The sequence below is a fragment of the Pantherophis guttatus genome, chromosome 1 (genome assembly GCF_059756535.1).
Source record: "Pantherophis guttatus breed Tessera chromosome 1, ASM5975653v1, whole genome shotgun sequence".
NCBI lineage: Eukaryota > Metazoa > Chordata > Lepidosauria > Squamata > Colubridae > Pantherophis > Pantherophis guttatus.
In genome coordinates this window covers 181246336-181260368 of record NC_142063.1, presented here as the reverse complement: position 1 = coordinate 181260368, position 14033 = coordinate 181246336, and the positions used below count along the sequence as shown (strand labels likewise).

General features: G+C 41.8%; 1 protein-coding gene across 9 annotated transcripts in view; it reads left to right on the top strand.

Annotated features, from left to right (window-relative positions):
- The window catches only part of UBE2F (ubiquitin conjugating enzyme E2 F (putative)), a 178856-nt gene that overhangs the window by 37030 nt on the left and 127793 nt on the right, over positions 1-14033 (top strand). For 7 of the 9 annotated variants that reach the window (XR_015732083.1, XM_034426196.3, XM_034426198.3 and 4 more), the window contains exons 3-4: positions 5658-5687; positions 11568-11633. Coding sequence is in view for 8 of the 9 variants with exons in the window: in XM_034426196.3 (XP_034282087.1) it covers positions 5658-5687; positions 11568-11633 (96 nt within the window). In the remaining variant the exon portion in view is untranslated. The remainder of the gene's footprint in view (positions 1-5657; positions 5688-11567; positions 11634-14033) is intronic. The other 2 variants (XM_087885707.1, XM_034426200.3) reach the window with 1 other exon arrangement.

The window sequence follows — 14033 nt, the reverse complement described above, 5'->3', positions numbered from 1 at the left end:
TCACAAAAACATGTTGCATTTAAACTAATTTCCAGCATATTTTCTTCCATACCTCCCTCTATTGTTTGGCTGTTTTCCAGCATATTATGTTTGGCTGATTCCCAGCATAGTCCCCTCCAGAACACCAACTATTTTTGGCTAATTTCCAGTATGGTCTCCTCCAAGCCTACCACCATTATTGGCTAATTTCCAACATATTTTCCAGCATAATCTCCTCCAACTCTCCTATTTGCTTGGCTGATTTCCAGCATTTTATTGGCTGATCTCCAGCATATTATATTTGGCTGATTTCCAGCATAGTCCCCTCCAGGGCTCCCACTCTTGTTTGGCTGGTTTCCAGCATTTTAACTAGTTTCCAATGTATTTCCTCCGAGTCTCAAACTCTTATCTAGTTGGTATCCATCCCTCTTATTTTAATTTTCTCTTACAATATAGTTATCTATTTTGTGTCAGTTTCCCAACATGCTCTTTCAAATTAATTCTCTATATATTTCATAATAATCATCATTTCCACCATATATAAAATTAAATCACAATTTGTTGCTAAAATCTGTGTATCTTATAATTTGTTCAATAAAACCTTAGTCAAGCATAATCACCAATCTAGCATTTGTTTGCATATTAAAATTAAAACATATTACATCAAACAGTAAATTTTCTTTATATATATATAATTTTATTTTCTATTTTTATTACTCCAAAAACCCTCCTGTTTTTATCCAAAAATCATATATACCTCTAGGCTTTTAAACTTTACATTTCAATTTATACATTTCAATTTATCTACTTTATTTCTTCCTTTTCTTCCTTTTTCTATCTGTCCATAAATGTTCCATTTCAAAGTTCATCTGTTCAAATTAAAAAAATTCTATATGTCCCTTTAATGCTTTATAATGTCTGTTCCATGTGTGATGCATCAACTTCCTGTCTTTTATTCCTACGCCACACCTAATTTTTTTGCTAAGCTTGTTAATTTCCATTGTCAAATGTCCAAAATATTCCTTCCTTCTTCTCAAAATCATCCAGGACAGAATAGGGATCTCCAAATTCCATAGATCTAATGTTAATTTCAAAGTAATCCAAGATAAAAAGCCGTTTAAAAAGTTTCTTTTCCAAACGGAAAGGGAAATCTTTTCAATCCACTCTCCTGCTTAGTCACCGCAGACTCCATGGCAATTATGTAGCCATCCGTCTGTCTTTCTTCATTAGCTTCATTAACTTTCAAAGGTGTAAACTCCCAAAGATACATTTCTCCAATCCACTCAAAAAAAAAAAAAAAAGGAAAAGTCACTTTTCTAAGTTGTTAAAAGCCAATTCTTCCAAATTTACTAAAACAAAGTCTGTCTTGGGTCTTTATTTCCATTTTTTTTTTCTTTTTGATCTTCAAGCCCCACAGATCTGTAGCCGCTATTTAAAGTTGAGGTCTTATTTTTTTCAAAAAATCCAAATAATCCTGTTGTTTTGCCTGGGTTGGTGTCACTCACCCGGCTTCGAGATACTTGCTCTTTCTTCTTCTTCTCTCCTGCACGATCTTGTGTCCCGGTCTGCTGCGGCTTTATGGCAGCCGCCATGGCTGCCTACCCCCACCACCGACTTCAAGGGTTCCCTCTGGCCTCCGAGGAACTTTCCTGTTCCTCTTGGCACACCGAGGCACTCCTCTTCACCCCCCCCATCCCTGCAAGATGGGGAATGGTCCGAAGACCGATCAGACGGTGGTTTGTCAGTCGGGGTTTTCACGGGCTCGTTAGAGCCTGCTATTTCCCCAACTGTGGCGCCGTGGCTCCAGACCGAAAGTCCGAGGGCTTTTTTTCTGAAGCTTTGTTTGGGGGCTTTTTTTTTCTGAAGCTCTGTTTGGGGGCTTCTTTTCTGAAGCTTCTTTTCTGATGCTTTTTTCAGCATCTGAAACCTCCGTTTGAGAAGCTGGGTGGGGGTACATTTGGAGTATAAGACGCATCCAGATTTTCACCCTCTTTGGGGAAAAAAGGTGCATCTTACACTCTGAAAAATATGGTAGATATTTATGGTAGAAAAATATGGTATTTTCCGGCGTATAAGATGACTGGGCGTATAAGACGACCCCCAAATTTTCCTGTTAAAATATAGGGTTTGGGCTATACTCGCTGTATAAGACTACCCCTCTTCCAACGCACACCAGATAAAAATTAAAAAACATCAACTGGCTCACCCACAATGTAAAAGCAGCTGTGCTAGACCCAAAATGGCCCCTGCAATAAGCAGGAACCTCACACAGCCACAAAAAGCCCCAAAACCCAACTTTCACACTTTACACACACAAAATTCCACATACAGCTTTGTGAGATTTTGTGTGTTTGTGTAGTTAGAGTAAACACTACAGAAACACACTAAATCTCAGAAAGCTGCACAAATATTATTTTATTTTATTTTATTTTTATTTTTATATGAAAGCTAAATTTAAAACTTCCTAAACTTTAAATGGCTAGGTCTAAAAAAGAACAACTAAAAAAAAACCCCAATTAACTATTTTTTTTTAAAGATTCCAAAGGGGAAAAAAACTTACCCAATAGAACAGGGGTCTCCAACCTTGGCAACTTTAAGACTTGTAGACTTCAACTCCCAGAATTCCTCAGCCAGCTTTGTTTTGCTGGCTGAGGAATTCTGGGAATTGAAGTCCACAACTCCCTGCCTGCTTGATTGCAGGCAGGGAATGGCTTGCTGATGGAATGGATTCAGGCAAGCGAAGCAAGGCAAGCGTTGTGACTAGCAGCTAAGGTAAGCAAGCTGGAGGGGGAAAACTTTTTTCCTTCTCCATGGCTCTGGCAATCCCAGCTGAGTTGCCTGATTAGCAGATCGTCAGAGCTTGGATCGCCAGAGCCATGTGAAAGGAGAAAACTTTTTTCCTTCTCCATGGCTTTGGCGATCCCAGCTGAGTTGCCTGATTAGCAGATCGTCAGAGCTTGGATCGCCAGAGCCATTTAAGGCTTGTCAGAGCCTTTCGGGCTGGTCTGCCTGGTTACAGGAGAACGTCACCCAGCGTATAAGACGACCCCCGACTTTTGAGAAGATTTTCATGTGTTAAAAAGTTGTCTTATACGCCGGAATATACAGTACTTAGATTTCAGCAAAGCATTCGACAAAGTAGACCACAACCTACATCTTGATTTGTAACTGGCTGACAAACCGTATTCAATGAGTAGTCTTTAATGTACTACATCTACATGGAGTGGGGTACCACAAGGTTCCCTCTTAGGCCCAGTACTCTTCAATATCTTCATAAGCGACTTAGATGAGGGAATAGAAGGGGAACTTACCAAATTTGCAGATGATACTAAGCTGCTAGGAATAGCCAACAACCTAGATCAGGGGTATCAAACACAAGGCCTGCGGGCCGCGATGTCAGATCTGGCCTATGGGGCCATCCTGGAAAATGTAATGGGCCGGCCCATGTCGCTTTGGCCCTGTCTACCCAATGCGAAGATGAAACATCATGCCAGCATGGCTTCAGCCTGGTCTACCCAGTGCAAAGAGGAAAGATGCCGGCAATTTGGGGAATGGCATCAAGCTGGCCATGCCCACCCACCCAGTTGACCACGCCCGCCCAGCCCCTTGAGGTCAACCACAGCCCCACTCTCCTTCGGGAAAAGAAGGAGAGGAGAGCCGGTGGGCGAGAGTAGAGCTCCCCGAAAGCCCTCTGGAACATTTCCAGAGGCTTGGAGGGTGAGAGCTCCCCAGCCAGCCCGCCAAGAAGCTTCGGAGCCAGGACGACTCTGCAAAAGCAGAGCGAGAAGCCGCGATCCGATCCTGCTTTTAAAAGTGAGTTTGATTGACTACAAGTGCAGGCAGAGCGGAAAACAGGAGAACAAGCCTTAAAAGTACAGAGCTTAACTCCGAAGTTACTTTGTTTCAATTTGAATCTTAAGCTGGAGGCGGAAGATGGCGTCTTTGTTATGGTTTTGAAAGTGAAAGCCAGAAATGAAAGTGCTTGAGAACTTTGCGCTGGGAGAGTGGATTAGCTGCCTATTAACTGCTGGGAACTGAGAGTTTGTGGAGGAAAGAGAAAAAAAAACCTACTCTGCCTGGCAAATTAGAGACTATAAATTACAAACATCTTTAAAGACTTTGTGGCTTTTAAAGAAAAGGGGAGGGGGAAGAGGTCAACCACAGCCCTGATGTGGCTCTCAATGAAATTGAATTTGACACCCCTGTCCTAGATGATAGGCTTAAGATTCAGATGGCTCTTGACAGACTTGAACACTAGGCCCTATCTAACAAAATGAAATTCAATGTAGAGAAAAGTAGTCTTACACTTAAGCAAGAAAAACCAAAAATACACATATAGACTGGGTGAAACCAGGCTTAATAGCAGTAACTGTGAGAGGGATTTTGGAGTCTTAATGGACAACCAATTAAATATGAGCCAACACTGTGCGGCGGCAGCCAAAAAAGCCAATGCAATCCTAAATTGCATTAACAGAGGGATACAATCAAGATCAAATGAGGTATTAATATCACTGTATAAAGCTTTAGTAAGACCACACCTAGAATACTGCATCCAGTTTTGGTCACCACACTATAAAAAAGATGTTGAGACTCTAGAAAGAGTGCAGAAAAGAACAACCAAGATGATTAGGGGACTGGAGGCTAAAACATATGATGAACGGTTGCAGGAACTGGGCATGGCTAGTCTAGTGAAGAGAAGGACTAGGGGAGACATGATAGCAGTGTTCCAATGTTTGAGAGGATGTCACAGAGAGGAGGGGATCAAGCTATTTTCCAAAGCACCTATAGGCCAGACAAGGAATAATGGATGGAAACTGAACAAGGAGAAATTCAACCTGGAAGTAAGGAGAAATTTTCGGACAGAGCAATCAACCAATGGAATAGCTTGCCTTCAGAAGTTGTGGGAGCTTCATCACTGGAAGCTTTCAAGAAGAAACTGGATTGCCATCTGTCAGAAATGATGTAGGGTCTCTTGCTTGGGCGGGGGGGGGTTGGACTAGATAAACCAACAAGGTCCCTTCCAACTCTGTTAATCTGTTAAAGTTGGATCTGTTAAATAGGACACATATCCAAATTTATTAAGATCATTCTGTACCTTGAGTTTGTATTAAAATGTTGGCTGTTCTCCCCAGCTTGATATTGTCTGCAAATTTGATGAGTTCTCATTGTGTATCCCCTTATCTAAATAATTATGAATTTATGAATGAATTGATTTTCTGCTACTGTTTTTAGGCTGTAATAATTGAGAATTTTGATTTTTACTCTTCTGAAATTTTCTTTGGACTCTGATAATAGAAGCCATATATGTATATAAACTGTATATAGAGTTGTAGTAAATAAACTCTATATAGAAAATATATTCTATTCTCTCTCAAATCAAACAGTGACAATTGTATTTTACCTTGTATGATTTGCTTTAATTATTTGAGTTAGTGTTTATTTTGTATAATGCTGTTATGACTTACTATACTGATTTGCTGTTTTATTAAAATTATTTTATTGCTTACTTTTTAAATTAAATCTTTAATGGATTGTTTTATATTGTTTAGCAGTGCTATAAAAAAGGTTTCATTAGTTTTTGTTAATGGTTTACTACTTATAATACAGCTGAAATATCTTTATCAAAATGGTAAATAAAATTGACATTGACTAATAATATTTTATTTCATTTTTAATAGAAGTTGCAGAACTTGAAATAAATTTACCTTGTAAGTATGGTTTTTAGCATATTTTAAGGGGTATTCAAATCCTAATTTTTCATCCTTATGTCACACATTTAAAATAATTGAGGGATATTTACATAAGGCCTTCTGGAATTGTCATTTGTTGTAAATGATAATTAAGGGAGGTTACCAGATAGATATTACAGTTCTTCTATCCTTAACTCTTTTTTGGGGAAATTGTTGTGTTTAGTTTTTTGCATATTCCTCCTTTCTTAAGGTATCTTGAAAAAAGCTTAACATTTGACATTCTGATTCATCAGATATCAAACATTTCAATTTTAACTGTAAAGGCTTAAACAAAGTGATTATGTCAGGCCTGCCTCTGTTCAAATCCCAAGAAAGAAAACCCTCAACTCCATTGAAGTAGAGTAGAGGTACTTTTATTGAGTTTGAAATGATAGCAGCAAAAGAAAAGCAAGATCTGAGCCAAAAGGTGCAAAAGTTACATAGTAAAAGTTTCCCCAAATCCCTCCCCCTCAAGGACCCAGGCTGAATGTCCAATCCCCTTCCCACATAGTGTCATGTGGAGCACATCTTCAGGTGTTTTCATCCATCTGGAGTTCCAGGACAGTTGGCTTTGACTTAAGGTAAACAACTCCATTCAGCAGCACATAATTCGTGAGAGCAAACCTCCCTTTTTATTCACATGGGCCATCTTCACACCAGCTCTCTTCCCAAACCCCAATGCCATGCCCCCCTCCCTGTTACTATGGCAGCTGATAGCAAGCAAGCTGGAGATCCGGCTAACATTCTGCCTTGCTGCAGTAGAGCCGTTAGCCCTAAGGAAAAAACATAAAACAAAATAGACAGGATAGAAGCAATCTACCATACAGGGGAGTAAAACAACTTTAAGGCTTGTCACTGTATTTAGTGTGAAACAGTTGTAGGAGTTTAGGGGCCAGACATCTGAGCGTTCACCCACTCAGACTGTGAGGGGGGGAAATGTTTCTAAGCCATCAAATATTGTATTTTTTCCCCCTGTGCTTCCTGGAGTCCAGGATCTCTTTGACCTTGAAGTGTTGTTCACCTTCGATGAGGGGAATTGATTGGCCTAGTTGAAGAGGAGAGACAGGCTCAGGTTTCAACAAGCTAACATGAAACACAGGGTGGATCTGTCTAAGGGGTTTGGGTAGCTCTAGCTGTACCGTGACTGGATTTACAATCCTAATAGGGAAACGGCCTACATTTCTTTGATTTCTGGGTGGTCTGTAAGTAATTAGTACATAGGAAGACCCTGTCCCCTACTTGAAACTCTTTCAGTATAGCTCTTTTTTTGTCAGCCTGTCTTTTATGGGGTGGATGTGCCTCGTCCAGGTCCACTAAAGAAGGGATCTGATGTTTCCCCGGGGGCAGTTCTGGAATTGATACGAAATCCTGACCAGAAGCAACTTTAAACAGGGTCAAACCGGTGCTACTGTGGATCGAATTATTTAAGCAACCTCTGCAAAAGGCAGCAAGTCAGCCCAATTGTCCTGCTGGTAGTTTACATAGCACCTGAGGTACTGTTCCAGAACCGAGTTCGCATGTTCACAGGCCCTGTTAGTTTGAGGGTGGTGGGCGGAGCTTAGACCCTAGGCAGAGCCTAACAACTTCAGGAACTCCCTCCGCTCACATTCCTGAACCAGTAGCGAAGGTAAGTGCATTTCACCACTTGTTTATGGACTTCATCCTGGTCCTAGCCTTGCGTTTGGCTAGGAGATCCTCGAACCGCACATGGAGCGCCCTCATAAACTGGTCATAATCCCTCAGTTGGGGGGCATCATCGTTGTGAAGGGTGACCATCCAATCTGCTCCGGTCCCTTCCAGGGCCATGGTGACACTTTGGCTGCCTCTGAAACAAAATCCTCCCCATATTCCTGCGTGTGATTCTAGACTTGAGCTAGGAAGAATTCCAGGGCTTTGGGATCACCTCTGTATTTTACTCCCAACTAGTTTAGTTTAGTTTAGTTTAGTTTAGTTGATTTGTATACCGCCCTACTCCCGAAGGACTCAGGGCGGTGAACAGCCACAGGATAAAAACACATAAATACAAAATTTAAAACTGAATAAAACTGAATTAAACAATTTGGCCAAAGACAGATTTAAAACACCCCAATAAATTAAGAACGAATTAAAATTTGTGTTTTAAAAAGGGAAAAAGGGGAAAAAATTAGGCCAGGCCAGCCTGATGGAATAAAAAGGTCTTGAGAGCGCGGCGGAAGGTGCGTAGATCCGGGATCCTCCGTATCTCCGGGGGGAGCTCATTCCAGATAGTAGGTGCCCCCACAGAGAAGGCTCTCCCCCTGGGGGCCGCCAGTTAACATTGTTTGGCCGGCAGCACCCGGAGGAGCCCCTCTGTATGAGAGCGTACCGGCCGGTGGGAGGCTACTGGTGGCAGCAGGCGGTCCCGTAGATAACCAGGTCCTAAGCCATGGAGCGCTCTAAAGATGGTAACCAAGACCTTGAAGCGCACACGGAAGACCACTGGGAGCCAGTGCAGCTCGCGCAGGAGAGGTGTTACATGGGAACGCCATGTCGCTCCCATAACCACCCGCGCAGCCGCACTCTGCGCCAGTTGGAGCCTCTGGGTGCTCCTCAAGGGGAGCCCCATGTAGAGAGCATTGCAGTAGTCCAGGCGGGAAGTGACGAGGGCATGAATGACTGTGCGTAAGGAGTCCCGATCCAGAAAGGGACGCAACTGGCGAATCAGGCGAACCTGATGAAAAATCCTCCCGGTCACGGCCGTCAAATGCTCTTCTAAAGACAACCGTGAATCCAGGAGGACACCCAAGTTGCGAGCCCTCTCCGTGGGGACCAGCAATTCACTCCCAATAGTCAGTGATGGCACCAACTGACTATATCGGGACGTTGGAAACCACAGCCACTCGGTCTTGGATGGGTTGAGCCTGAGCCTGTGTCTCCCCATCCAGATCCGCACGGCCTCCAGGCACCGGGACATCACTTCAAGGGCATCGTTGGGGTGGTCCGGGGTGGAGATGTATAGCTGAGTATCATCAGCATACTGATGGTACTTCACCCCGAAACCACGGATGATCTCGCCCAGCGGCTTTACATAAATGTTGAACAGAAGGGGCGAGAGGACCGACCCTTGTGGCACCCCACATATGAGGCGCCTCGGGGTCAACCTCTGCCCCCCTGCCAACACAGACTGCAACTGGTCGGAGAGAAAGGAGGAGAACCACTGCAACACAGTGCCCCCCACCCCTAACTCTTCCAGTGCAGCATGATACCATGGTTGATGGTATCAAAAGCCGCAGAGAGATCTAATAGGACCAGGACAGAGGAGCAACCTCTGTCCCGAGCCCTCCAGAGATCATCAACCAACGCGACCAATGCCGCAACCAATGCCGTTTCCGTGCTGTACCCAGGCCTGAAGCCTGACTGGAACAGATCCAGATACACCATTTCATCCAGGTGCTGGGGGAGCTGTTGCGCAACCACACTCTCAACAACCTTCGCCACAAAGCGAAGGTTGGAGACCGGACGATAATTAGACAACACTGCCGGGTCCAGGGAAGGCTTCTTGAGGATCCTTTGGAATTCGGCACCTCAGGGGAATGCCCCCACACTGGGGGGCCCTGGGTTGCAGTGGCCGTGGCTTCTGGGATGCCAGCAGCTGGAGCTGGCCCCTGCTGAGCTGCAGTAATCACAGCTAGGGTTGCAGAGACACCAGCTCCCACTGCTGCCTCTCCAGCTTCTTCGCATGCAGGCAGGGCATACTTCTCTGCAAGGGCCCCCTGAGCTCTCCAACTCTTGAGAGCTTAGTGCAGAAGTTGCAGAGCATGTATCAGCAGGAGGTCCTCTTTGTCGGCTTCCTGCAAGGCATCATTTACCCGCCGGCATCTGGCGACAGTTACCCTGGGGGCGGGTGCTTCTCTGGAACCAATGCATCTTACCCCCAATGACCATTTAGCTCGGACTGGAGCTGCAGGTCCTCCAGCCACTCTGTCTCCCCCCGGCAGCGGTGTGGCTGGGGGGAGGTCGACCCCATGGCTCCCATGGGTTGACATTGTGTGCTCAGCCCCGGTGGTACACTAGGTCTCTGGGTTGGCCGATAAAGAAGATCTTGCTTAATGTCAGGCCTGCCTCCATTCAAATCCCAAGAAAGAAAACCCCTGACTCCGTTGAAGTAGAGAATAGTACTTTTACTGAGTTTGAAATGATAGCAGCAAAAGAAAAGCAAGATCTGAGCCAAAAGGCGCAAAAGTTACATAGTAAAAGTTTCCCCAAATCCCTCCCCCCCAGGGACCCAGGCTGAATGTCCAATCCCCGTCCCACATAGTGTCATGTGGAGCACATCTTCAGGTGTTTTCGTCCATTGGAGTTCCAGGACGGTTGGCCTTGACTTAAGGTAATCAACTCCATTCAGCAGCATGTAATTCGTGAGAGCAAATCCTTTTTTATTCACATGGACCATCATTACACCAGTTCTCTTCCCAAACCCCAATGCCATGCCTCCCCTCCCCATTACTACGGCAGCTGATAGCAAGCAAGCATCAAAGGGAAAACCCATGCTGGAGATCCGGCTGACAGATTAAATATTATTGAAATGAGTTATTGGCTTTAATCGTGCCTAATGATTCAGGATGTGAAGTTTGCAACAATATGTTGCATATTTTACTCTGAAATATCTGTATGCTCACACATAAGTAATATATGAAAGCAGTTGATGGCATTTATAAATAAAGTACTCAGTTCCTAAAGGTGACTAAGGGGATTGTTTACATTTTACCAGACCAAAAACCAATGCTATGATCACAGGTAGTAATCTTATGACCATAACTAGGACCAGAATTTCTGTTACTCAGCAAGGTAGCTGTTAAGTGACTTGTGCCTGATTTTACAACCTTTTTGTCATGGTTTTTAAGCGAATTGCTACAATTGTTAAACAGTCAGCTTCCTCCCATTGACTTCACTTGTCTGAAGCTGGCTGGCAAGGTCACAAATGGCAATCATAACCCAAGGATTCTGCAACTGTCATGCCGGTTGCCAAATGCCCAAATTTTGATCATGTGGCCATGGAAATGCTGTGATGGTCATAGGTCACTTTTTTCAATGCTTTGCACTGTTGCTAAATGAATGTTTGTAAGTCAAAGTCCATCTGTACTGCTATATTTTGGACCAAAATTCTGGTAATAACTTTAAAAGCATAAAACACTTCAAGGTTTTCTGAGTCCCATAATATACTCAAATGAATGCAGTATACAAAAACCTAAGTAATGGGCTTGCTACAGAAAAATGTAGAATTATTTGAGAATTATTGTAAGAGATGAACATTTTTTATTTGCATAAAAAATTTATTAGTCCTTATTATTGCTTACAATCTTCACATTTTGTTTTGTTTCTATATTTTCTCATCCTGGTCATAAACATTAGAAATTGTCAATTATTTGGCATAGGACCCGGGTACCTGTGAGACCAACTTCTGCCACCAACAGCCTCCCACCGGCCAGTTCGCTCCCACAGAGAGGGTCTCCTCAGGGTGCCATCAGCCAAGTTATGTCGGCTGGCAACACCCAGGGGGAGGGCCTTCTCTGTGGGAGCCCCTGCCCTGTGGAATGAACTGCCCCCGGAAACGCGTAAGATCTCCAACCTCCGTGTATTTCGCTGTGCCCTCAAGACCCTGCTGTTCTGCCAAGCCGGGCTATCAATGTAATGATTTTTAAATTGGGTTTTAAATTTTGGGGTTTTAAATCTGAGCCGAAATTATGTAATAATTTTAATTATTTTTTAACTGATGTTTGTCTTTGTGTTTTTAATAGGCTGTACACCGCCCTGAGTCCTTCGGGAGAAGGGCGGTAGAGAAATAAAATTATTTATTTATTTATTTATTTATTTATTTCAGATTTTTATATTTATTTTCAGGTACGTGTGAAGTGAACTTTCCTGACCCAAATAAACTCCATTTCTTTCTCCTAATCATAAACCCAGGTAATTAAAATGTATATATGTCGGTGTAATATATATTTTGTGTGTGTGTGTGTGTTAAAACTGTGATATTAATTTTAATTGGCCCTAAGCACAGAATATATTCAAATATTCACCTGCTAAATTGTTTGGCCAATTTTAGGACTTCATTCTGTGTGGCATGAACAACTTCCACTGAAGAGCTGCGGTGACGCAGTGGTTAGAATGTAGTACTGCAGGCTACTTCTGCTGACTTCCTGCTGCATGCAATTTGGCAGTTCAGATCTCACCAAGCTCAAAATTGACTCAGCCTTCCGTCCTTCTGAGATCAGTAAAATGAGGACTCAGGTTGTTGGGGGCAATATGCTGACTCTGTAAACCGCTTAGAGAGTGCTGTAAAACACTGTGAAGTGGTATATAAGTCTAAGTGCTATTGCTATTATATTGTGGAACTACCTTCATACTCTCTTTTCCACCATGTGTCAAATCTCTTTTAGAGGTTAGTTTCTCCTCTGAGCAGATTTGATGGGTAAGCAGGGTGGGCTGGAAGAGGGGAAAAAATCTGTTCCCTGATGATATTATGAAATATTTCAATGGGGTGTACTGTGAATATATTCTAGCTCATAAATGTATTTTACTATTTCAGCGTTAGACCTTTATCTTAGAAGTTGCAACCAATGTCATCACTGTTATCTTTATAAATGCAGATTTTAAAAATATTTCAACATAAAGGTATTTTATCTTTTATTCATTCAGTAAAGAAGATATAAATATCATACAATTTACATTTTACAGTTTATTTTATTTTATTTTTTATTGAAAAAGTTTTTCAAATACAAATTTTTCCCCCTTTCCCCCCCCTCCTCCCTAACCCCCCCTCCCCCTCCCCTCCCCCTGTGACTTCTTCATAATAAAACCCAAATTCATAACAGATTATATACTTTACCATCCCCTTACTCCATCCCCATATACTGACCCTTTATTTCTAATAAAATTATCATATCCCCCTTATATTATACATTTCAAAATGACATTCTACTATAATAACTCCTAATTTAGCATAATAATAAATCAAATCTTTTATGTATATTAATCTAACATTTCAAAACAACCTTCCGCTATAGAACTATATAATAAATCCTAATTTAACATTTATTCAGTTCATAATCTACCCATTTCCTTCACCCTCATCGTTATATCTCTTAACTCAAATCTTTTACATATATTCATATCTAAACATAATATCCCTTTTCTTAAACTAAACAATCAATAAACTAACCTGTCTCCACCCACTTTCCTACAAGACTACCATACTTAATAAATCTTAATATCTTTATTCTTCTGCCCACTCCCCTAAAAAATATTCCCTTATGTAAATAAAATCCTCTTAAAAAGACTTTAGGCTTGTAATCCATATAATATCTTCTGTAATGTCATTCAGCTGGATTGTAAACTCCATCACCTGTGTTAGGGTAACATCACATCCTAATTCCAACAGTATGTTCGGTATCTTCAATTACCATCTGCCCCCATCAATAGCAAATATCTTCATATTAAAAAAACAACAACCACCCGGGGCTGGTGGTCACGGAGGACCGTCTGGCGGCGATGGAAGCCAGACAGGAAGTCATTTTACAGTTTATTGTGTAGTTGAAATAAACATAAATAAAAAATTTTCATGTGGAAAAAGCAAGTACCGTATATATTCACATTGATTACTACCTCAAATATTAAAATTACAATCATATATACCAGATTAGAACATTAGAGAGCTTCTGAGAAGAAACTGTCATATAAAAACCTGAGACGTTTAGTTTGCTTTTAATTGGAAGTGTATGCCTACATCAAAAGACCTCTCAGGTCTTCAGAAAGAAGGATATAGATACCTAATTAATTAATTAATTTGCTGTCCAGCTTATCATAGGGCTACTCTGGGCAATTTATAACAATAAAATGGAGGAAAATGATAAAAAATGTAAACATAACAATAGCAAAGGAATAAAACAATGGAAATAAACAATGGAAGTACAGTAATCAGTTTATTCTCCATAGCACATGAAGGCAAGACAAGCAATGGATGGAACTTCATCAGAAATAAGAAATTTCTTAATAATAACAATAAATCAATTGAACAACTTGTCTCCCTGAGTTGTGGTTGCTCCATTGCTGGAGTTATTCGAGAAAATATTGGAAAACCTTTTGACTGGGATAGTATGAGGACACCTGTCTTGGGCAAGGGGCAGGACTAGAAGACCTCCAAGTACCTTCCAGCCCTAGAATTCTATGATTCTAGTTTTTTTTTTTTTTTTTTTTTTTTTTTTTAATTTGATTTATATGCCGCCCTTCTCCGGAGACTCAGGGCGGCTTACAGTGCATTCAGCAATAGCCTTCATACTTTTGTATATTTATACAAAGTCAGCTTAT